This window comes from Saimiri boliviensis, chromosome 2 (assembly GCF_048565385.1).
Source record: "Saimiri boliviensis isolate mSaiBol1 chromosome 2, mSaiBol1.pri, whole genome shotgun sequence".
In the NCBI taxonomy this organism is placed as follows: domain Eukaryota; kingdom Metazoa; phylum Chordata; class Mammalia; order Primates; family Cebidae; genus Saimiri; species Saimiri boliviensis.
The window spans coordinates 141496440-141520918 of record NC_133450.1 but is presented as its reverse complement, the minus strand read 5'-3'; the positions used below and the strand labels follow the sequence as shown (position 1 = coordinate 141520918).

Sequence of the window (24479 nt, the reverse complement as noted above, 5' to 3'; positions counted from 1 at the left end):
GGAGGCTGCAGTGAGTTATGATTGCACCACTGCACTGCAGTCTAGGCAATACAGCCAGACTGTCTCAAAAAAAAAAAGCAAAACGAAACAAAAACAATTTTTTAAAAAAATTTAAAAATATCCTCAAAGTCCAGCATGAGGCGATTGCATAAAGAGATTATACTCCACTTCTTGTTAAAATAAGACATATTTTGATGACATAGCAGCAAGATAGATGGCAGCCAATCAGGGGCTTCTAAAGGGCACCGAGGGGGTGTTGCCGGGTTCCTTTAGCTTAATAAAAACCCTAATTGAGGAGGCTCTTGAGCTATCTCCTCCAGCCCCTCCACGCTGTGAATTATTTTCAATAAAGCTGTGCCTTCCAGGTCTTTCCTTGCTTGGTCGCGTTGTTCTTTTGTTACTTTGTGCATTTTATTCAATTCTTTGTTCACCACACCAAGACTCTTATCCCTCTATCTGGCGACACTAATACATGTTTAGGGATGCAGCAAGGGGCTGTGACCAATGGGGTGGCTCGAGTGAAGCCCCCCTTCTCCAGACCGGAGCAGGGGGAAGTGAGAGAGACAGAAAGAGAGGAGTGTGGTGGAGACCAAGCGTCACTTTGGTGACCTATGCCTTTTTGACCACTGTCTGCAAAGATCCCTAGGGGTCGGCTTGTCTAGTTCAGCACACCAGCCTCGCTGACAATCACAGGGCCTTGCACACCTGGCCTGCCGAGCTGAAGGGTCTGCTGATCTGCAGCGTTGGTTTCTGCTTACCGCTGGTTCGGGAAAGGCCTCTGAGATTTCCAGTTGATCTACTGTTCCTATGTAAGAGCAAGTACTTACCATAAATCCTGCCCTTCGGGCAAACTGCTCCCCATTCTCCCTGCAGCCAGTGTGCCCTTCCCCTACCGTCTAACCGCCAGGGTTGCAGCATCTCATCTCTGCCACCCCAGAACCTGTACAGCTTCTGTTCCTAAGTCCCTGTTAGATGTTTCTTTCTGAGAAACTGGATTTGTCAGCCTCTTTTTTTAATTTTTGTGATGGAGTCTTGCTCTGTTCCCTGGGCTGGAGTGCAGTGGCATGATCTCAGCTCACTGCAACCTCCACCTCCTGAATTCAAGTGATTCTCCTGCCTCTAGCTCCCGAGTACCTGCGATTACAGGCACCCACCATGACACCTGGCTAGTTTTTGCATTTTTAGTAGAGACGGGGCTTCACCATGTTGATCAGGCTGGGCTCCAACTCCTGACCTCAAGTGATCTGCCCGCCTGGTGCTCCCAAAGTGTTGGGATTACAGCGTGAGCCACCATGCCCGGCCTGATTTTCTTCTTGATTTTAAAACGAAATTGCTAATAAACTACGAATAGATGGGGCGGTAGAGGCTGCTAGTTAACTCTCCACACATTCTCCTTCCTTGATAATAAACCCTCCAATTTTTCGCTCGGTATATGGTCACATTAGATGTATGCTACATTGTTCAACCGCCCATAAAGTGAGGTCTCAACATGTGACCAGGTTCTGGTGAATGGGGGATATGCAGAAATTTTATTTTTTGGAAGTTTTCTTAAGATGGGGGAGGCCCACTCATCTCTTGCCGTTCCTCCGAGCTGTTGACTTCCACAGGGCATGTGTTGGTTCTGATGCCAAGTGTCCCAAAGAAGACAAGGTTGGAAGCCACAGTTTGGCCTTCCAACCTGCCCCCCTCCCAGGAGGACCCCTCTTTTTAGAATTCCACAGGCAGCAGCAACAACCCTGGTCTGAAGGTCAGGGACCTGGGACGGTGATCAACTCACCCCCATGTGCATAAGCCTGTCTTGGTGTGAGCACTAAAAGTTTCCTGTCCTATGGACACCGATAGTCCCATGCAAACCAGAATGGTGCTCTCCCTGGACCTGGGTTTGGGCTACAGCATTGCCCTGAATTCTGCAGGACCTTGGGCAAGATTGTTCCCTCTTCTGAACCACATCCTTCCCTGGCCCAGCCGCTTGTGAGTAACACATCGGTTTCATGCTCACACCTCTTGGTCTGACTGGGCTCTCCTTTTCGGAGCCTTTCATTCCTTCCCTTCCCTTGAGCAATGGCTGGCTGTTTTCAGGAAAGAAGTTCAGGGCAGCGGAGGGAGCTCCTTGCACATCGCCATGACAAATGTTTTATGGAAACAGTGAGCTGATGGGAAGAGGAGTGGGGGCTAGAAAGTCAGCCGAAAGGTATGAGAACCCAGACTAGCCCCCAGCCCTGAACATGGCAGCCCACTGTGCTGCGGTAGGGGATGAAACTTTCCCTCTGCTCCTCTTAGGTTTCCAGCTGGGGCTCTTTATAAAAAGAGGAAAACACTGAAGATGCCCCCAGCTTTCACTGAGATGAGAACGGGCCCGTGAGGGTGGGAGGGGATCAGGGTCCTGTGGATGGGATATCAGTGTAATACCCTCTGAGCGATACCAGGGAAGGGGGGAAGAAGCCTCTGGGACGTCGCCTGGAGCCTTCGGGAGGTTCCTCCTCCTCGCGGTGTCCCGAGTCCCTGCCGCCGCCGCCGCCGGCTCCCGGGCTTCCTCGGGCGGAGGCCAAGCAGGGGCGGGGGTCGTGGCGGGGCCGAGCAGGGCTCAGCCCGCGGAACAGCGAAGAGGCTTCAGGGTCGGGGCGGGCGCCGGAGGGGACTCGATCTCAAGCAGGACGCGAAGGCTTCTCAGTCTGCGGGGCGCGGAGCTCCGTGGGGACGTGGGCCCGAGCTGGGGAGGCGACTCTGTCCACCGGGGGACGTCGCGGACGCAGGGCGCAGGGTCCTGCGGGGCTGGAGGGCTACAGGCTGCGGCGCGCAAACCCGGAGGCCGGGGGTCGTGGGTTCTGGGGCCGGCGCTTCAGGGTTTCGTCTCCCCTGCTCTCTGGGAGCAGGATATCAAGGGGTCGCCCCCACTCACCCCTGCTCGAGGACAGGGTGTCACGGGGTCACCCCCGGGGGCGGGGCTTTAAGAGGACCTGGAGCTGCTTGGCCCCGGGCGGGATGTAGGGACAGGGCCCCAGGGGACCAGGGCTGCCAGGGGCGTGGGTGCCATCGGTGGCTCGCGCGAGGACGCGCCGTCCTTTCCTAGCGGCGGTCCCTGGGGATCCCGGCCGCCTCCTGCGCCCCACTGTCCCCTCCCGGGTCTGGCCTCGGAAAGTCGGGGCGTCGAGCGACGCGGGCCGGGAGGCGCCTCGGGCTGACCCCGCCCCAGGGCGGCCTGGCTGGCGGAAGGCGGCGGCTGAGACCAGGCGCGGAGCCATGGCTGAGCTGCTGCGGACGCTGGCGGGTGAGTGCCGGCCTCGGCCCCGGGTGCAGCGAGGGAGGCGCTGCGGCTGGGAATCAGGGGTGCGCCCGAAAGCCGGGCCGGGGCGAGCGTCGGGGGCAGGGGGCGCCCAGGATTGGGAGGACTCGGGCCCGCCGCCGCCCCAGCCTCCGAGACCCTGCGCCCTGGGGAGCCGGCGGCAGGTGGGCGCGGCCGCGATGTCGGGACCCGCAGGTCGGGTGGGCGCGGTGGCGCTGCCTGGCGGGGGGCTCGTCTCCGGGGTGCCCGGGTCCTGGGGAGGGCGGGGTCCCCCGACGCCGTGCGGTCTCCGGCCTCTCCTCGCCCCTCCACGCTCCCCGCCTTCCCTGAGCTGCGATTTTCAGCACAGATCGACGGACCCTGGACGAGGACGAGGCTCGGGGCTGCCCTGCCCGCCCCCCAGCCCTCCCCTCGGGCACGGTGACCAGGTGCCGGGTCAGCCGGGAACAGCCTCCAGACCCCAAACGCGGAGGCGCCTCCGGAAGGAGGTGGGCAAGTTCAATGCCAAGCGTGACCGGGGCCTGTGCCCCAGGCGCTCAGGTGATGTAGGAGTTAAGAAGAAATAATTGAGGCAGATAGTGAGGGTACTGGAGTCCTTGGTAATGTTTTCCTTTTAATGAAAAGCAGCCCCCAAATCATTTTCTGTTCTAACAATGAGCAGCCGGTAACAATGAGCTGCAGAAGCAAGCTGGAATTTTGGACAGGTGAATGGGGGGCCTACGCCAACAGGAAAAGGCTGTTTGGGACTAGGCCTGTTCAACACAGCGGTTCCATCTTCCCTTCTCCTTGCCAGCCAGGTGTACAGTAAGGAGCAGACCACAGGGCGGGGCCACGTGGAAAATCCCTGATCCTAATAAAATTAGGGTGGGGTGGCCAGCCTTCCCCATGCTATGTACACGTCACACCCGGTCCAACCAAGCTTGGGCCCTATGTAACTCAGACACCCGCTTCTCAAGCCTGTCTATAAAATCCAGTGCACACGCCCCAGGCCTGAATTCCCACTGGGGTGTCCCCTCTCACAAGAGAGACAGCTGTTCTTTCTCTTTCTTCTGCCTGTTAAACCTCTGCTCCTAAACTCATTCCTTGTGTATGTCCCTGTCCTTTTCTTGGCGCCAGAAAACAAATTCACCCCAGACAAGGACGTCGCTTCAGAGGGAGGGACACAGGAGGCAGGGCATGGGGCGTCGGCTGCAGGCCAGTGAACCCCAGTGCCAAAGGCCAGGGGGAGCCAAGTGGGGCGCCCAGAGCTGTCACACAGTCCTTTAATTTAGAGGACTGCTGCGCACACGTCTGGGGAGAGAAATGTTTGACTTTGACTCGCAGTCAGGTGGGGGATAAGGCCTGGCGAGGCCGGAGTTGGTGAGGGTCCTGCCCGGGAGGTGCAGCCCCGGAGGTGCGGGAGGGAGAGAAGTGGAAAATTCATAAAGAAAACCGCGTGGGTGTGTGGTAGGTCGTGGCCCTGCCCTCAGCAATCCTCACCATTTGTCAGGGTTTGCTGTGAGGCAGCACTGGGTTCAGTACCGCTGAGTTCTCAGGAAGGAACAGTAAATACCTCCCAGGTGTTTCTTTCACCCATGGGAAAAGAAACTTCGCTCTGGTCCCAGGCAGGCTGGGCTGAGTGGGGCTGGGACTCAGGTCTGACTGCAATTTTGTGATTTTGCTCCGGTCTCAGGCAGGAAGGGCTGAGTGGGGCTGGGACTCAGGTCTGACTGAGAACACCTGCCTTTGCCCTGTGCTGCCAACTCCTTCCGGGTTCTTCCCTGTTCCTCCTTTGTGGTTTTTTATTTTCCATTCTTTTTGTTTTTGTTGTTCCCTTTTGTCTTCTTAATATGTCTCAACAGATGTATACAATAAGGCACATAAAAGGCACAGGTGGATACATTTTGACCCATGTCCACACCTGTGGAATGGTCCCCCAGTCAAGATTATGAACACAGCTGCCACCCCAGGAGTCCGTCTGGACCAGGGACTTGGCAGTGGTCTCCACACCCCTGGGGTTCTGGCACTGGGTGTGGCCCACGACTGGCTCCAAGACAAACATCTTGAAGAAGAAGTTAGGTCTTTTGAGGAACCTGGCAAACGAGTGCCCATTCTCAGGTTGTTGACATTCATGCATGTTGATTGAGTCACCCAATCAATGCTGGTTGAACGCTGATGAGAACAAGCAGGCCTGTGCTGCCAGCTGCACAGAAAGAGAAAAGATAAGGCTAAGGGGTCCAGCACCTGGACCCATTTAGATTAAGTAAATTGACAGAAGCTCTAGAGAAAGGACTCAGACCTTAGTTAATAGTTTGAAAGAAGTTAACCACTTAAACGTCTTTTTTTTTTTTTTTTTTTTTTTTTTTTTGAGACGGAGTCTTGCTCTGTCACCAGGCTGGAGTGCAGTGGCGGAATCTCGGCTCACTGCAACCTCTGCCTCCTGGGTTCAAGCAATTCTTCCACCTCAGCCTCCCAAGTAGCTGGCACCACAGGTGCGTGCCACCACGCCTGGCTAAATTTTTTGTATTTTTAGTAGAGACCAGGTTTCACCATGTTGGCCAGGATGGTCTCGATCTCTTGACCTTGTGAATCCACCTGCCTCGGCCTCCCAAAGTGCTGGGAGCCACCACCGCGTGAGCCACGGCGCCCGGCATCACTTATGTCTTTAGATGAATGTGCACATACATGTAGACATATAGCTTAGAAGGTATAGAAGCTCCGGAGTTTTGCCTTTTCTGGACAATTCATGTGAATAGAGTCCCGTGTTACATGGTGTTTTGCATCTGACTTCCTTCACTTGGAATAATGTTTCTGAGACTCCTGTGTGTTGTAGTATGTATCAGTATTTAATTCCTTTTTATTTCTGAGTAATCCACTGTACGGATAGACCACATTTTGTTTATTCATCAGCTGATGGACATTATGGCTGTTTTTACTTTTTTAGCTATTTTGAACTGAACAACACTGCTATGAACATTTGTGTATGAGACTTTGTGTGGGCATATGTTTCATTTCTCTTGGGTTGATATGCAGCATTAACATGTTAAGAAATTAGCCGGCCGGGCGCGGTGGCTCAAGCCTGTAATCCCAGCACTTTGGGAGGCCGAGGCGGGTGGATCACGAGGTCAAGAGATCGAGACCATCCTGGTCAACATGGTGAAACCCCGTCTCTACTAAAAATACAAAAAATTAGCTGGGCATTGTGGCGCGTGCCTGTAATCCCAGTTACTCAGGAGGCTGAGGCAGGAGAATTGCCTGAACCCAGGAGGCAGAGGTTGCGGTGAGCCAAGATCGCACCATTGCACTCCAGCCTGGGTACCAAGAGCGAAACTCCGTCTCAAAAAAAAAAAAAGAAAAAAAAAAAAAAGAAATTAGCCAACTGTTTTCCAGAGTGACTGCCCCATTTTAGATTCCCATCAGCATTGTATGACGGTTCTTATTTCTTTTTCTTTTTTGAGACAAGGTCTTGCTCTGTCACCCAGGCTGGAGTGCAGTGGCATGATTTGGCTCACTGCAGCCTCAATCTCTTGGGCTCAATCAATCTTCCCACCTCAGACTCCTGAGCATCTAGGACTACAGGTGTGTACCACCACATCCAGCTAATTTTTGTATTTTTTGTAGAGATGGGGTTTTGCCATGTTGCCCAGGCTGGTCTCAAACTCCTAGGCTCAAGTGATCTGCCTGCCTCAGCCTCCCAAAGTGCTGGGATTACAGGCGTGAGCCACTGTGCCTGGGTGAGGGTCTCACTTTCTGTACATCTGCAGCAACACATAGCCAGTCTTGTGGGTATAAAGTGGTATCTCATAGTTTTGATTTACATTTCCCCAATGACAAATGATGGCAAGTGTTTTTTGTGCTTGTTAGCTATTTATATATCTTTTTGTGGTGAAATGCCTGTTCAAACTTTTTGCCTTTTTAAAAATTGAATTGGGGCCAGGCGCGGTGGCTCATGCCTGTAATCCCAGCACTTTGGGAGGCTGAGGCGGGTGGATAATGAAGTCAAGAGATCGAGACCATCCTGGTCAACATGGTGAAACCCTGTCTCTACTAAAAATACAAAAAATTAGCAGGGCATGGTGGTGCGCACCTGTAGTCCCAGCTACTCGGGCGGCTGAGGCAGGAGCATTGCTTGAACCCAGGAAGTGGAGGTTGTGGTGAGCCGGGATCGTGCCACTGCACTCCAGCCTGGGTAACAAGAGTGAAACTTGGTCTCAAAAAAAAATTGAATTGGGGCCAAGCGTGGTGGCTCACGCCTGTAATCCCAGCACTTTGGGAGGCCAAGGTGGGTGGATCACGAGGTCAGGATTTCAAGACCAGCCTGACCAAGATGGTGAAACCCCATCTTACTAAAAATACAAAAATTAGATGGGCATCATGGTGGGAACCTGTAATTCAGCTACCTGGGAAGCTGAGGCATTGAATTGCTTGAACACGGGAGGCAGAGGTTGCAGTGAGCCAAGATCACACCACTGCAGTCCAGCCTGGGCAACAGAGCGAGACTCCGTCTCAAAAAAAAAAAAAAAAAAAATTGAATTGGGCCAGGTGCAGTGGCTCTTGCTTGTAATCCCAGCACTTTGAGAGGCTGAGGTGGTGGGTCACATCAGGTCAGGAGCTAGAGACCAGCTGGGCCAACATGGTGAAACCCTTTCACTACTAAAAATACACACACATACACACACACACACACACACACACACACACACACACAAAATTAGCTGGGCATGGTGCCTATAATCCTAGGAAGCTGATGCAGGAGAGTTGTTTAAACCCAGGAGGTGGAGGTTGTGGTGAGCTGAGATATTGCCACTGCACTCCAGCCTGGGCAACAAGAACGAAACTCTGTCTCAAAAAAAATTAAAAACAAAACAAAACTGAGTTGTCTCCTTTGTTCAGTTTTGACAGTTCTTTACATGTTCTGAATATGCGCTTAGATATATGATTTGAAAATATTTTCTCTCCATCAAGAGTTTGTCTTAACACTTTCTTATTGGTGTTTTTGAAGTACAAAAGTTTTACATTTTAAGTCATTCAAATTTACTAATTTTTTCTTTTATTGTGCATCTGGTATCATATCTAAGAAATCTTAATCCAATGTCACAAAAATTGAATCATATTTTCTTCTAACCTCTTTCTAGTTTATGTGTAAGAATCTGTCCATGTTACGTAAGTTGTAGGGCAAACACTTGTTCATAGTATTTCCTTGAAATTCTTTTAATTTCTGTAAGATTGGAGCTGGTGTCTCCTCTTTTATTTCTGATTTTAGTTATCTGTGTTCTCTCTCTCTCTCTCTCTCGATTTTTTCAGAGTACTGACATTTGTTGTTTTTTTTTTACTCTTTTTCTTTCTGTTTTTCTTTCTGTTTTCTATTTCATTGGTTTCCACTCTAATATTTATTAATTTATCTTCTTCTCATTTGGGGTTTAATTTGCTCTGTTTCTTCTTTTTGTAGTTACTTACAATGAAAGCTTACACACTGATTTGAGTTTTTTCTAATCTAGGCATTTACAGATATAAATTTTCCCTGAAACAGAGCTTTAGTTATAGCCCATGAATTTTGGTATGTGGTGTTTGCATTTTCATTCAGCTCGGAGTATCTTTTGAGTTTCTTCTTGGACCCATTGCTTATGTAGAAGTGTGTTAATTTCTACGTATTCATAGATTTCCCAAATTTCCTTTGTTAATTTCTAATTTCATTCCCTTATGGTGAGAGAAGAAACTTTGTGGATATCAGTCCTTTTGCATTTCTCAGGACTTGTTTTCTGGTCCAGCATAAGATCGATCCTGGAGACTGTTCCACATGCACTTGAGGAGAATGTGTCTTCAGCTCTTGCTAGGTGGAGTGTTCTAAACACATCAGTTACATCTAGCTGGGGTCTAGTGATGTCAAGTCATCTCTATCTACTGATTTTCTAATTATTCTCTCCATTATTGAGAGTGGGGTAGGATTTTGGTGTCCCATTACTGGTTTTTTTGGATTTTTTTTTGAGACAGGGTCTCACTTGGTCACCCAGGCTGGAGTGCAGGGGTGTGATCACAGCTCACTGCAGTCCCCACCTCCCAAGGCTCAGGTCACCTCGGCCTCCTAACTGCAACTGCACACAAGCAGCATCATGCCTGGATAATTTCTCTATTTTTTGTAGAAACAGGGTTTTGCCATGTTACCCAGACTGGTCACGAACTCCTATGCTCAAGTGATCCACCCACCTCCGCCTCCCAAAGTGCTGGGATTACAGGCATGAGTCACCGTGCCCAGCCCAACCATTATTGTTGGGTTGACTATTTCTTCCTTCATCTGTGAGTTTTGGTTTCACATATTTTGGGACTAGTTGTCAGGTGTGTATATATGTCTACTTACTGTATTTTCCTAATATATTAACTTTATATCATTGCAGAATGTTTCTCTTTCTCTCTGGTAAGATTTTTCATCTTAAAAAATCTGGCTGGGCACAGTGGCTCACACATGTAATTAGCCAGGCATGATGGCACACACCTCTAATCCCAGCTATTCAGGAGGCTGAGCATGAGAAGTGCTTGAACCCAGGAGGTGAGGTTACAGTGAGCCGAGATCACGCCACTGCACTCCAGCCTGGGAAACAGAGCAAGACTCTGTCTCAAAAAAAAAAAAAAAAAATCTATTTGGTCTGATATTAGTATTGCTCCTCAAGCTCTCTTGCAGTTACTGTTTGCATAGCAAATCTACTTTTTGCTTTGACCTATTTGTATCTTTGTTTCTGAAGTATGTTTCTCATAGACAGCTTATAGTCAAAGCTTTAAAAAAAAAATCCAGTCTAATGATCTCTGCCTTTTGATTGGCATGTTCAGTCTATTCACATTCAGTGTTATTGTTGCTGTGGTTGGATTTCCATCTGACAGCTCACAGTTTGTTTTCTCTTTCGTGCCTTTTTGTTCTTCTATTAATCCTTTACTGCCTTCTTTTGTATTAAATATTTCTAGTATGCCATTTAGATTCCTTTTTCCTTTATAAGTGTATATTTAAAAGTTATTTTCTGTTTACTTCGGGGATAACAATATGCATTTTAATTTATCATAATGTACTTCAGATTAATACCAATTTTAGTAAAATACAGAAACTTTAATATAATTCCATTCTCCCCCCCCACCGCCTTGTTTGTGGTATTATTGTCATATATATTCATCTATATATGTTATAAACTCAACAATACTGTGTCATAATTATTGTTTCACACAATTTTATTTCTTTTAAATTCAGTAAGACAAGTAAGGAGAAAAATACTTTTCAAGTATTTTATATTACACTGTGTATTTACCATTGACTTTACTCTTGATTTCTTCCTGTATATTCAAGTTATTGTCTGGTGGCCTTACCTTGCTCTGGTATATGTAATAGCTTCATTTCCTCCTTGCTCCTTTGTGCTATTATTGCCATGTATGTTACATATATTTACACTATGAGCTCATCAACTAAGTCAACTTAGCAGGGAGGTCTCAAGATTCAAAGTCAATGAATAAATAAGGCCAGGTGCAGTGGTTCATGCCTGTAATCCCAGCTACTCAGGAGTCTGAGGTCAGAGGATGCCTGGAGCCCAGCAGGCACAGATTGCAGTGCACTCCAGCCTGGGTTACAGAGCAAGACCATGACAAAGCAAAGCAGAGCAGAGCAGAGCAAGGAAAGAAAGCCACAAAAAAACCAACACTGCCAAATATTACTGAAAAAATTAAAGAAGACACAAATAAATGGAGAGATATACCATGCTCATGGATTGGAAGACGTATACCGCTAAACGGTCACTTCTCCCCAGATGAATCTGTAGAGTCTACATAATCTAACTTGAAACTCCAGAAGAAGTTTTTGTAAAGCTTACAGACAGCTGATTCTAAAATTTATATAGCTATGCAAAGGTCTCAGAAAAGTCAAGACAATTAGAAAAAGAGAAACAGAGTTGGAAGACTTACCTTCCAAGCTGGATTTCAAGGTAGATTACACAGCTACAGTAATCAGAATAGGCTGATTAGGATAGACAGATAGCTCAATGGAATAGAATGCAGAGTTTAGAAATAAACCCACACAGATCGTCAATTGATTTTTTAAATAGTTGCTTTTTGATAATGGTGCTAAGATAATGTGATGGAGAAGGAAAATATTTTCAATTCAAATGGCTGACATGACTGGATATGCATTCGAGGGAAAAAGGGGACTTTAGCCTTTCACACCATGTATAAAAATTATGAAATTCTGAAGAAAATAAGAGAAAATATTCATAAATTTGTGGCAGGCAAAAATTTAATACATGAGACAAAAAAGCTCAAACCATAAAATGATTTCATTTTTATAAGGATAAATTAGTTTATCAAAATTAACACTTCCTTTCAAAAGAAAAAATTAGGGCCGGGCGCGGTGGCTCAAGCCTGTAATCCCAGCACTTTGGGAGGCCGAGGCGGGTGGATCACAAGGTCAAGAGATCGAGACCATCCTGGGCAACATGGTGAAACCCCGTCTCTACTAAAAATACAGAAAAAAAAAATTAGCTGGGCATGGTGGCGCGTGCCTGTAATCCCAGCTACTCAGGAGGCTGAGGCAGGAGAATTGCCTGAACCCAGGAGGCAGAGGTTGCGGTGAACCAAAATCACACCATTGCACTCCAGCCTGGGTAACAAGAGTGAAACTCCATCTCAAAAAAAAAAAAAAAAAAAAAGGAAAAAATTAAGGAAAAATGAATATATGAATAAACAAGCCACAGAGAGAAAATATTTGCTTTTAAAGAAGTATTTGGTTTTTAATTTTTATGGGTTCATAGTAGGTGTATATATTTACAGGGTCCATGAGATATTTTGGTTCAGGCATACAATGGAAAATTCACATCACGGAGAACTGGTATCCATCCCCTTGAGCAATTATCCTTTGTGTTACAAACAATCCAATTATATTCTTTTAGTTATTTTATTTTTTTGAGATGGAGTCTTGCTCTGTCACCCAAGCTGGAGTGCAGTGGTGTCATCTGAACTCACTGCAACCTCCACCTCCTAGGTTCAAGTGATTCTCCTGTCTCAGCCTCCTGAGTAGCTAGAACTACAGGCACTTACCACCACACCTGTCTAGTTCTTGTGTTTTTAGAAGAGGTGAAGTTTCACCATGTTGGCCAGGCTGGTCTTAAATTCCTGACCTCAGGTGATCCACCTGCCTCAGCCTCCCAAAGTGCTGGGATTGTAGGCGTGAGCCACTGTGCTCAGCCTCTCTTTTAGTTATTTTTAAATGTACAATTAAGTTATTAGTGACTATAGTCTCCCTGTTATGCTATCAAATACTAGGTCTTATTCCTTCTATTCTTTTGTACCCATTAACCATCCCACATACCCTCCCACCCCTGCCACGGCCCCTCCCAGTCTCCGCTAACCATCCTCCTATTCTCTATCTCCATGAGTTAATTGTTTTGATGTTTCGATACTACACATAAGTGAGAACATGCGGTGTCTGTCTTTCTGTGCCTGGCGAGAAAATGTTTGTAATATTTGTATTTAGCGAAGGACCTATATCCAAAATATAAAAGTAAATTCTACTGCTCAATAATAAAACAGAAACAACTCAATTTAAAACGAGACCCAGTGTCTACAAACAGTAGAATAATTAGCCAGATACGTTGGTGCATGTCTGTAGTCCCAGCTAATCAGGAGGCTGAGGGGGGAAGATGGCCTAACCACAGGTATTCGAGGTTGCAGTGAGCTGTGATCATGACACTGCACTCCAGCCTGGGTGACAGAGTAAGACCCTGTCTCTAAAAGAAAATAAAAACGAATGTCCGGGTGAGGTGGCTCATGCCTGTAGTCCCAGCATGTTGAGAGGCTGAGGCAGGTGGATTGCTTCAGCCCAGGAGTTTAAGACCAGCTTGGGCTACAGGGTAAAACCCCATTTCTATCAAAATCCCCCAAAATTAGCTAGGTATGGTGGTGCACTCCTGTAGTCCCAGCTACTCAAAAGGCCGAGGCGGGAGGATCATGTGAGCCCAGGAAGTGGAGGCTCCAGTGAGCTGGGATCCTGCCACCGCACTCCAGCCTGGGCAACTGGAATGGGACGGTGTCCCCTAAAATATATATAAGTAAATAAATAAATATGAAATGGGCTGGGCGTGGTGGCTCACACCTGTAATCCCAGCACTTTGGGAGGCCAAGGCAGGCAGATCATGAGGTCAACAGATGGAGACCATCCTGGCCAACATGGTGAAACCGCGTTTCTACTAAAAATGCAAAAATTAGCTGGGCTTAGTGGTGCCTGCCTGTATCCCAGCTGCTCAGGAGGCTGAGGCAAGAGAATCGCTTGAACCAGGGAGTCGGAGGTTGCAGTGAGCCGAGATCGCTTCACTGCACTCCAGCCTGGTGACAGAGTAAGACTCTGTCTCAAAATAAGATAAAATAAAATAATAAAATGAGCAAAACATTTGGACAGGCTTCATAAGAAGCAAACAGATGGCCAATAAATACATGAAAAGATGACTGTCCTGCTTAGTCACTGGCCACAATCAGATACCACTACACACCCACTAGGAGGCTAAAACGTAAAGGAGTGACCATCAGGTGTCTGCAGGAGTGTGGAGCACCGTGGCTCTCTGGCATTGCTGGTGGGAATGGAGAGCTCAGTAACCGCTTTGGAAAGAAGTTAAACCCATGCTTACCGTAAGATTCATCTTTTCTGCTCCTTGGTATTTACTCAAGGAAAATGAAAACAAAGGTCCACAGATCCCTGCACACGAGTGTTTATAGAAGCTTTGTTGCTAGGGGCCCCAAACCGTAAAAACCAAAATATCTGTCAATAGGAGACAGGATAAACCAGGCGTCCCCAAACTTTTTACACAGGAGACCAGTTCACTGTCCCTCAGACTGTTGGAGGGCCGCCACATACTGTGCTCCTCTCACTGACCACCAATGAAAGAGGTGCCCCTTCCTGAAGTGTGGCGGGGGGCCGGATAAATGGCCTCAGGGGGCCGCATGCAGCCCGGGGGCCGTAGTTTGGGGACACCTGGGATAAACTAATTGTGGTGTATTAATAATGGCGTTTCTCCGCAATAAAAAAGAACGAACACCTGATACACGAGACAGTGTAGGTGAATCTTCAAAACGTCCTGCTGTGTGATGTAGCCAGACAGAAAAGAGCACGTGGCAGGCGACTCTGTTTATGGGAAACACCAGGGAACCAGATCCGGGGTCAGGAGGGACCTTATTGGGGTGAAGAAAATGTTGTCTAACTTGTTTCGGGGGTGATTACATGTGTGCATTGTTCAAAACGCCTCAAAACCGTATAGCTGAAGAGCATAGATTTTACTGGATGTAAGTTATCCCTCAAATGAAGTTGATTTTCAAAGTTTTTCAAAATGGAATAATTTCTGCCAAATTGCAGGACAATTATTTTCATCTAGATTTCCCTACAATCTACCGACCGCAAAAGTGGAAAAAATAATTTGAGACGTGTAAAGTTGAAATTTTGCCTCCCACGTTTCTGTTTCAGGAAGCTATTCGAGATAAATTGTTCCATGCTCACAGGATTTAGAAGGGTGGAGGTAAATACAGATGAGCTTTATGGGATAAGAAGCAGCAGAACAATGAGGTGAAAGGGACTGATTTCAGGGGAAGGAATAGGAACCGGGCCGGAAGACAGAAGCCTTCTAGGCTTGACCTTGTGAAAATGGCAGTCCCCTCTGACCTGCGGGGGATACGTTCCGAGATCCCTGCTGGATGTCTGACACCACAGCTAGTACCAAACCCTATACAGACTATGTCTTCCCCTATCCACACATATCTATGACAGAGTCTAATTTATAAATTAGGCACAGGATGGAACTAACAACCATCATCATAATATAGAACAATTATAACAATATATTGTCCAAGGCAGGCGGATCACTTGAGGTCAGGGGTTCGAGACCAGCCTGGCCAACATGGTGAAATCCTGTCTCTACTAAAAATACAAACAATTAGCTGAGTGTGGTGGTGGGCACCTGTAAATCCAGTTACTCTGGAGACTGAGGGAGGAGAATCGCTTGAACCCGGGAGGTTGCAGTGAGCCAAGGTTGCCCCATTGCACTCCCAGCCTGGGCAACAAGAGCAAACTCCATCTCAAAAGCAACACAAAACAGTATACTGTAATAAAGGTTATGTGAATGTGATCGCTCTCAAAACTATACATATACATATACATATTTAGTTTGTGGGTTTTTTTTTTTTTTTTTTTTTAGAGACAGGGTCTTGCTCTGTCACCCAGGCTGGAGTGCAGTGGTGCATTCGTGACTCACTGCAGCCTTGACCTCCTAGGCTCAAGTGATCCTTCCACCTCAGCCTCCTGGGACCGTAGGGGTGCACCACTATGCCCAGCTAATTTTTTTTTCTTTGATAGAAGTGAGCTCTCACTATGTTGCCCAGGCCAGTCTAGAACTCCTGGCTTCAGGCAGTTCTCCTGGCTTAGCCTCCGAAGTGCTGGGATCACAGGCATGAGCCCCCAGACTTGTCCTCAAAAGACCTTGCTGCACTGCACTCACCTATTATTGGCCTTTGGTTGACCACGGGTCACTGAAACTCCAGCAAGGGAAGGCGTGGATAACGGGGAACTACAGCACGTGACTTGAACATACATCAAAATCACCTTAACAGAAACCCCACTGATTGTTTCCGGGACACGGGCCTCTGAGAGGGCAGGGAGACACCGGGGGAGGTTGGAGGCTCCTCTCCGTGGCAGGAACTGGTCTGGCCTCCTGGCTCAGCCTGGCCGTGAGGCTGTCCTGGCCTCCCCCATGGGTTCAACAGTGAGGTGCTCATTTCAGTGTGGCCCCCTTCGGTCTCCCATGGGAAGAGGGTGCTGCGTAGAAGGACGTCATTAGGAAGCCAGCGTGACGCTCAGAGTCTGTGGGAGCAGTCGGGCTGATGAGCTGGGAGGAGCAGACCACCTCCCTGTTCTCTGAGCGGGAGGAGGGCCGGGTCTGGACTGGGTTTGCAGATGCTCAGGGGGGTCTCAGAACATTCCCTGTGGGCAGAGGGACGGCCTTGGCAGATGAAGGGCCCTCGCAGGGTCTGGTTCCTGAATCACAAGACGGGACACGGAGAGTGGGGCAGGTGAGCGGAGGAGGGTGAGTGATGTGATTTTTCCACACCTGTTTTCCAGGAAAACCAAAATGCTCCGCACCTCTACCCATGATCCTTTTCCTAACAATGCTTGTCTTGGTCTTGTTTGGGTAAGACGCATTTGCCCATTGGTGCTGGCCCGGTTTGGGGAGAAGTGGCCACAGCAGCTATTCAGACCCATGGGGACCCTGTCAGCCACCAGGCATCACAGTAGCCATCAGGGTCCTGAGGACAGCTGTTGCCCACGTCCGGCTGTGGGGGAGGCATGTTTACTTGCTCCCTTATTTAAGTCTCCCCGGGCAATGGGCTCCTCACTCTCCCATTTAAAATTTTCATAAGTGGGGCGTCTTGGGCTGGGAGAGCGAGCCCCTTGCCCACAGTTGCGTGGCTGGGGCTGGGGAAGGCAAGCCTGGGTTCCGAGCTGTTAGCCGCTTCCAGACACAGAAGGTCCCAGAACCACAGAGTGGGGCATCTGTGGACATGGCCTGGAATGCTCCCTGAGGTGGCCTCGGGGGCTGCACTGACAAAGGCATGGGGGCGGGGGGCCTTCTGCAGCTGCTGCAGGTGCCCATACGTGAGCAATATCCCCAGGGACCCCCTCCTGCCCACCTCCTGGTGTGGTATGTGGGAGGCGCCAGGGCTTTGCTGAGACTGTCTCCTGCCTGCCTGGAGGCCTTGCAGCTCATCGGGGACTCCTGTGCTCAGGGCTGGCCCCAGCACGTGCAGTTTGGAGGAAGGGATCGATGGGCAGTCTTGATTCTGTGTCCTGAACCTTGACACACTTCCTTCCTGCAGTTACGGGGTCCTAAGCCCCAGAAGCCTAACGCCAGGACGCCTGGAACTGGAGGCCCGGTGAGTGAGGGGAAGGGCAGGCGGACCGTCTGTGCTGGCCAGGGTGCTGGCTGTTGGCTGGGGTCCCACTCTGGGAACTCCCCCTGTCCCTCCCGGGCACACCCATGGGTTGGCCTGGGCCCCCTCTTTATCCTATGCCCAGCGTCGATGTGGCCAGCTCTGTGGCCTTGAAGGGTCACCTGACACGTCTGCCTCCACATCTCTGGAGTCAGCCTTGCCCTCCTTCTGACCTCCAGTCCCCGAGTCCAGCTTAGAGTTCGCACACATGGTCTCTGCTCCCTGCCCACGCCCCTCCTCCTGAGTCGCCTTCCACCTGCCATCCTCAACTCTCGCTTTGCCCTCAGCCCTACGCTGGGTTCTCAAGTCCCGCCAGCCCTGCTGTTCAGCCGCTCACACGCCCACCGGCCTCTGCCTTCGCAGCCCTGCTCCATCGGTCCGGTGGGGCTGCCTCAGCTCTGAAACAGCCTCAGGCTTGTCTCCCCATCCCCATCAGCGCTGTTCCCCGCGTCCTCACAGTAGCTGGAGTGATCTTTCCAGAACAGGAGGTAGGAGGCTCTCCACGGTCTGATCCTGCCTGCCTGACCTCCCCAGCCTCATCTCTCCCACCTCTGCCTCGCCCTCTGTGCTTCAGAGTGGCCTGTGGCTCGTCCACGTGCCGTGCGGTCCTGACTCCGGGCCTGTGCCCGTGCTGTGCCCCCTGCTGTGTCTGCTAATTCCCACTCGTGTCAGCGACCCCTGGCTGCAGAGCACCACCCCATCCATGGGAAATGATCAGCCACTGACCACAGCTGTCCCTGGGCTTCCCGGGGTGCACGGGGCTCACCTGGCTGGTTCACTTCGGGGCCGCAGGCAGTTGTGGGCAGATGGTGGGTGGCTGGGGTCATCGCAAGGACTTCCCTGCATCTCTGGCAGTTGATGCTGCCTGTCAGCTGAGACACCTACCCACGGCCTCTCCCTGGGGCCTGGGTTCCTGCTCAGCTTGGTTTGGAAGCTCCAAGACCAATATCCCAAGAAGGAAGATACAGAAGCCAGATGGCCTTCTAGGGCCTGGCTTCAGAAGTCACCCAGTGTCACTTCTGCCACATGTTCTTTCATAGAAACAGGAGTATCAGACCCCATCTCTTGATGGGAGGGGCCTTGGGGTTTGCAGACATGTTCTGAAACTCCACTCCGCCCAGCCTTGGCTTCGACGTGTCTGGTGAACCTGTGGGCTGTGCGGTCCCCCAAATGCAGACCTCAGACAGCAGCGTTGGCCTTACGGGGTCTGGCACACGGGCCCACGCCAGGCCCATCAGCATAGTGATCGCTGTTCTGTGGCTGTTTCTGGTGGACTCTGCTCCGCGCTCCAGGCTGACGCTGTGTCCCTTCCACTGGGACCCTCTGCTGGCTTCCATATATTTGTGCCCTCAATCCCTGCTGCTGGAGTAAACTTCATCTCCTGTGTTCTCATTCTGCAGCACACCTCTTAGGGAACCGGGCGGTCTGCAGAGTGTCACATTGCCAAGGTACAGTGTCTTCCTTCAGTGGCTCCCATGTCACAGAATTGTCCTGCAGCGGGGTACCTGCGTGTGTGTGGGCAGAGGCGTGTGGGAGCCGCTCCTCTTTCCTCCTTCGCCAATCTCTGCTCTGACTCTGCCCTGGTCTTGCAGCCACTCAGAGAGCACGATGCAGCCGGGGCTGCAGCTTTCACCAGCTGCCTGTCACTGGCTTTGAAAGAGGAGGACCAGTGGTCTGCTCTGTCTGGGCCTCGGGGGCTGTTTCCCGGGATGTGGGCCTTTATCAGTGCTCAGACTGTGGGAGTCCAGGCAACCAAGGCCACGCTGCCCACACTGCTTTGATTTTGTTTTTTTAAATTTTGTTCAAATACACTTAACATAAAATTTGCTATTTTAATCATTTTTATTTTTATTTTTACTTATGTATTTATTTAGAGACAGAGTCTTACTCTGCCACCAGGCTGGAGTAAAACGGCGTGATCTCGGCTCGCTGCAACCTATGCCCCCCAGGTTCAAGCAATTCTCTTGCCTCAGCCTCCTGAGTAGCTGGGATTACAGGTGCCTGTCACCATGCCCGGCTAATTTTTGTATTGTTAGTAGAGACAGGGTTTCACCATGTTGGTCAGGCTGGTCTCAAACTGCTGACCTCATGATCTGCCCACCTCGGCCTCTCAAAGTGCTGGGATTACAGGCGTGAGCCACTGTGCCCGGCTGGTAGCTGTCTTTTTATGATGAGCTTAATTCACGAGCATGATGTCCTCACAGTCCATCCAGGCTGTAGCATGTGTCAGAATTTCCTTCCTATTTCGGCTGATTACCTGCTTTTAGAGGCCATCATGGGATATTAAAATTGTGGCCATTACCAGGCGTGGGGACTCACGCCTGTAATCCCAGCACTTTGAGAGGCCGAAGTGGGCAGATCACCTGAGGTCAGGAGTTCGAGACCAGCCTGGCCAACCTGGTGAAACGCTGTCTCTACTGAAAATATAAAAATTAGCCTGGTGTAGTGGCAAGTACCTGTAATCCCAGCTATTCGGGAGACTGAGGCAGGAGAATCACTTGATTACTGGAGGCGGAGGCGGAGGCTGCAGTGAGACGAAGTCACACCACTTCACTCCAGCCTGGGCAACAAGAGTGAGACTCTGTCTCAAAAAAAACAAAAACAAATTGGGGCCATTACTGACAGTTAAAATGGCCCCGGCTCATGTGTCCTGGACCTCTCCAGGACTTTAGGTGGGACATCACTGTGGCCCGCACGTCCCACAGGCTGTGTGTGGCATCTGATGGTGCTTTGTGTCACTGTTGGAGCAGGTGTTACTCCCCGACTTCTCAGAGAGGAAGCCGGGCTGTGGACGCCACCAGCCCACAAAGGCCCAGCAGGCTTCAGGGCCAGGTGGGGCGTCTGCACGTCTCAGGCCCTTTCCCTGGGAATGACCAGGGACAGAGGCCACACACGCAGCCTCCTCTCTGCTCACAGTGAATTAAGACAGGACCCTTACGTCCCTCCCAGCCTTAAGTGAAGTGGAAAGCAATGGGCCTGAGGTCACTTCGTCCCTATTCCCAGTCTACAAGTGCTGGATCGGAGACTCTGAGCTTCAGCCCTGCCCGGGGGTCCTGGGGTTGTGGGCTGACACAGCCCGGAGCAGCCACAGCGATTCCAGCCTGGGAGGGTGGCCTTGGCGGGAGGGTGGACGCCCGGTCACGGGGCAGCAGCTTTACGCGCCCCCTGCCTACTGCATCCCACGCTTCCCATGCAAACTCCAAACTCACGGGATGGCACTTTGTGCTTGCAGGATGGTCTACCCCCAGCCAAAGACGCTGACACCCTGGTGAGTAAGTTACTGAAGCTGCACGCGGCTCCAGGGGCTGTTCTGAGGGCATTAGAGGGCGGTTTCCCTGATGGAAATCTCAGCTGGGGCTGCTTCGCCATTCTCTCCTCTCAGGTTCCCTGACATCTGAGTTCGGAGGCCCACGTGGCTGTTCTCACTCCGTTTGCTTACTTTGACTTGGTCTCTTGTTTTCTGTCTTTGTTCACCAAAGCCCCTGCAGAGGCCTGATAGGTACCTCCCTCCTGGGGAGGGGGCTGGGGGAGGGTGCCGGTGGGGAGGGGGGTTCCTGTCTCTTTGCCAACAAAGCTCAGCTCCCTCTGTGGTCCGGCAGATCCGATGTTGAGGGAGGGTTGGGAATGACTGGCCCAGTTGGAGTCTGCATTTGCCTCTGGTTGGTTTCGGGGGAATGGAGGCTGCCTCTGGAAGGGTGGTCAGAGGAGGCGGAAGCTGATTGGGGTTTCCAGGTGGGTATGGCCGTGTGCCAGAGGTGTGTGTGGGTGGCGCCCTGCCAGCTCCATGCTACTGCACGCCTCTCTCCATGTGCAGTAGGAAAGACGTCCTTGTGGTGACCCCTTGGTTGGCTCCCATCGTCTGGGAGGGCACCTTCAACATCGACATCCTCAACGAGCAGTTCAGGCTTCGGAACACCACCATCGGGTTAACTGTGTTTGCCATCAAGAAGTAAGTCAGTGAGGGGGCCGAGGGCAGAGACTGGGCTGTGGGGAATGGCCGGGAACATCGAGGTCTCTCTTTGTGTTCAGGACAGAGTAGGGGGGCAGCCAGCCTTGTCCTCCCAGAGGGTAGATGGGAAAGGCCATTCGCACAGCATCTTACTGAGCTCACGTGGGCTCCCTGGGGATAAAACTGAGCTCCTTCTCCAGAGGCTGCATCTCACCCAGGGATGGCGGCTCCTGCTGCCCCCTCCTCTCTGTGCCTGTGGCTTCCCTCCTGCTGAGCCACCACCTCCATACAAGGCTCCAGGTGGACTCTGCTCACTGACCAGAGATGGTAGGAGGGGGACACCTGTTTACTGTCCTTGGACCCTAGAAAGAGGATGCTGGCAGAGCCGTGGTCACTCTGTGTCCTCAGATGAGGTGAAGCAGGCAAGGCAGTTGGCCCCAGACCTCAAGGGAAGTGGCTGACCCATAACACCCTTGGACTCTGGGCCAGGCCAGCTTCACAGGGAGCTAACGAGGTGAACGCAGATACGTACTTGACCTCTCAGCACCTGTGGGCAGAGGAGCCAGTGACAGTGACTGCTTCTGGGACTTCTGTGGGGCACAGATGGAAGGCATGTAAGCGGCATCTGCACATGGAAGGAAGAGCATCCTTCCCCGCAGTGTGCAGCCTGCAGGACGGCCCTGTGGCCTTCACAATCAGATGTGGGAGAGGTGTGGCCACAAACCCTGAATCCAAAGGTAGAGTTTCTAGACCCAGGTCAGGTGTCTCCCTAACCACAAAACGTTTTCTCCAACTGCCACAGATGGCTGGTCCCTCGTTGAGGTCCCCCAGGGCCATGTGCCACCACCGTGGGACATAGGCTTTCCCACCATTCAGCACGTGTGCTGTGACCTCGAGGCCCCAAGTTTATGGAGCAGGCACCGTGGCGGCTTTGCCATACCCAGCTCACTGGCAAACCTCTCACAAGGGGGTACAGGCCCTACGAATACCTGGGGACACACACGCCCTGGGAGGAAGTGAACCCAGCAAGGCACCCAGGCATGGGAGTCAGGCCACTGGGATGGTGTGTCCTGATTTGCAGGGACTGATAAGGGCATGGGGATAGCCAGATAATTCACGCTCCAGTTCCTAGGGACAAAGGGCTGGGGAGTTGCCCCTGGGGGCTGTGTCAGGGCACCACCTCGCTGCTGTGGGCTGGCTGGCTGTGTCCTCTCTGGACCCTGAGGTGGTCCCCACACCCCCAGTGCCTGTGGGGAGAAGCAGCCCTACAGAGCTGAGCCTTGAGCCCACAGCTGGTCCTGGACTTGCATCCCAGAGCCTGACTGCCATGCCTGGGCTCCCCACTGGGCTCGCTGGCTCCCTGGGACATGGGTGTCCCCCAGGTATCTGTAGGGCCCTTGTGAGTGGTTTACCAATGAGCCAGATGGAGCAAAGCAGCCATGGTGCCTGCTTCATAAACTCGGGGCTTCAGGGGGCGTGGCACACTTGCTGAATGGGGGTAGACGCGGCCCCCTCCCCCATGATGGTGGCACACGGCCCTGAGGGACCTGAAGGAGGGGCCAACCATCTGAGGCAGTTGGAAAAAACATCCTGGGGTGGTGGGGATGCCAGACCTGGGTCTAGAGGTTCTACCTTTGGACTCGGGGTTTGTGGCCTCAACAAACCTTTACCCCTATTCTTTCTGGGGTCCCCTTTTTGCCTTCCCCCACATGGTGGGCCTGGTTCCTGATCCAGTGGTGGAGTCCAGGAATGACCCACTCCTAGGAATATGTGCGGTTCAAGCCTAGGACAGAGGAAGTTCTAGGGTGCAGAGGCAGGTGTGTGGGGCCCCAAGCGCAGCTTCTAATGAGGGGCACGTGGCTGGCCCGGGCATAAGAGGGGCAGCTGTCTGGTGGCTCAGTTCAGGCTGAGGACAAGTGAGCTGGCACCAGCCTGCCTGTCCTGGGAAGATGATGAAGTGAGTCGCAGCCCGAGGACTCGCTCAGGACAGTGCAGGAGAACGTGGTGCCTTTGCTCCTCTGAGCCTTCTAATGGCCGCTGGCGGGAGCGCGCAGGGCAGGCCTCCTGCAGTCCAGAGGTGCACGGCCGGTCGCTCCCCCAGGCCCTGTCCTCCTGCCTTGCAGATACGTGGCCTTCGTGAAGCTGTTCCTGGAGACGGCGGAGAAGCACTTCATGGTGGGCCACCGGGTCAACTACTATGTCTTCACTGACCAGGCGGCCGCGGTGCCGCACGTGGCGCTGGGGGCTGGCCGGCAGCTGTCGGTGCTCGAGGTGCCCGCCTACCAGCGCTGGCAGGATGTGTCCATGCACCGCATGGAGATGATCAGCGACTTCTGCGAGCGGCGCTTCCTCCGCGAGGTGGATTACCTGGTGTGCACCGACGTGGACATGAAGTTCAGCGACCACGTGGGCGTGGAGATCCTGTCCCCGCTGTTCGGGACCCTGCATCCCAGCTTCTACGGAAGCAGCAGGGCGGCCTTCACGTACGAGCGCCGGCCCCAGTCCCAGGCCTACATCCCCAGGGACGAGGGCGATTTCTACTACCTGGGGGGGTTCTTCGGGGGATCAGTGCAAGAGGTGCAGCGGCTCACCAGGGCCTGCCACCAGGCCATAATGATCGACCAGGCCAATGGCATCGAGGCCGTGTGGCACGACGAGAGCCACCTGAACAAGTACCTGCTGCGCCACAAACCCACCAAGGTGCTGTCCCCCGAGTACCTGTGGGACCAGCAGCTGCTGGGCTGGCCCCCCATCCTGAAGAAGCTGAGGTTTGTGGCTGTGCCCAAGAACCACCAGGCAATCCGGAACCCATGAGTGGGTGGGCTCTGGGGGGCTGCTGGCAGCCCCCTCTCCCTCCCACCCTTGGTTTTAGAAGAATGGGTAAAGTCTGCTTCTTTTTTCCCTCCTGTTGAGAGCAATTGAAGCCTAGGCCCTGCCCCCACCTCAAATCACACCCCGCCTCCCCACCACAGAGACACACCATTACATACACAGACATACACACAGACAAAGACATACACAGAAAAACATACATGCAGACACACAGATGCACAGACGCACAAACACAAAGATGTACAGAAATACAGACAGACATGCACAGAGACACACGGAGACACACATGCAAACACAGAGACAGACATGTTTAGAAATGTACACACAGACACGTAGACACACAGATACACAGGCATGCACACAGAGACACACACAGAGACAGACACACAGACATAGAAAGACACACACAAAGACACAGACATACGAAGACACATACACACAGAT

General features: G+C 51.5%; 1 protein-coding gene across 2 annotated transcripts; it reads left to right on the top strand.

Annotated features, from left to right (window-relative positions):
- Positions 1-2972: 2972 nt before the first annotated feature.
- Positions 2973-24104, top strand: LOC120360684 (histo-blood group ABO system transferase). 2 transcript variants are annotated; one of them, XM_039461241.2, is made up of 7 exons: positions 2973-3268; positions 16386-16455; positions 17141-17197; positions 18655-18702; positions 20487-20522; positions 21069-21203; positions 23327-24104. In XM_039461241.2, exons 1-7 carry the CDS (start codon positions 3241-3243, stop codon positions 24015-24017), a joined length of 1065 nt encoding a protein of 354 aa, XP_039317175.2. In that variant the 5' UTR covers positions 2973-3240; the 3' UTR covers positions 24018-24104. The 2 variants fall into 2 exon arrangements, with proteins under 2 accessions (XP_039317175.2, XP_074250654.1); XM_074394553.1 differs by lacking the exon at positions 16386-16455.
- The last annotated feature ends 375 nt before the right edge of the window (positions 24105-24479 follow it).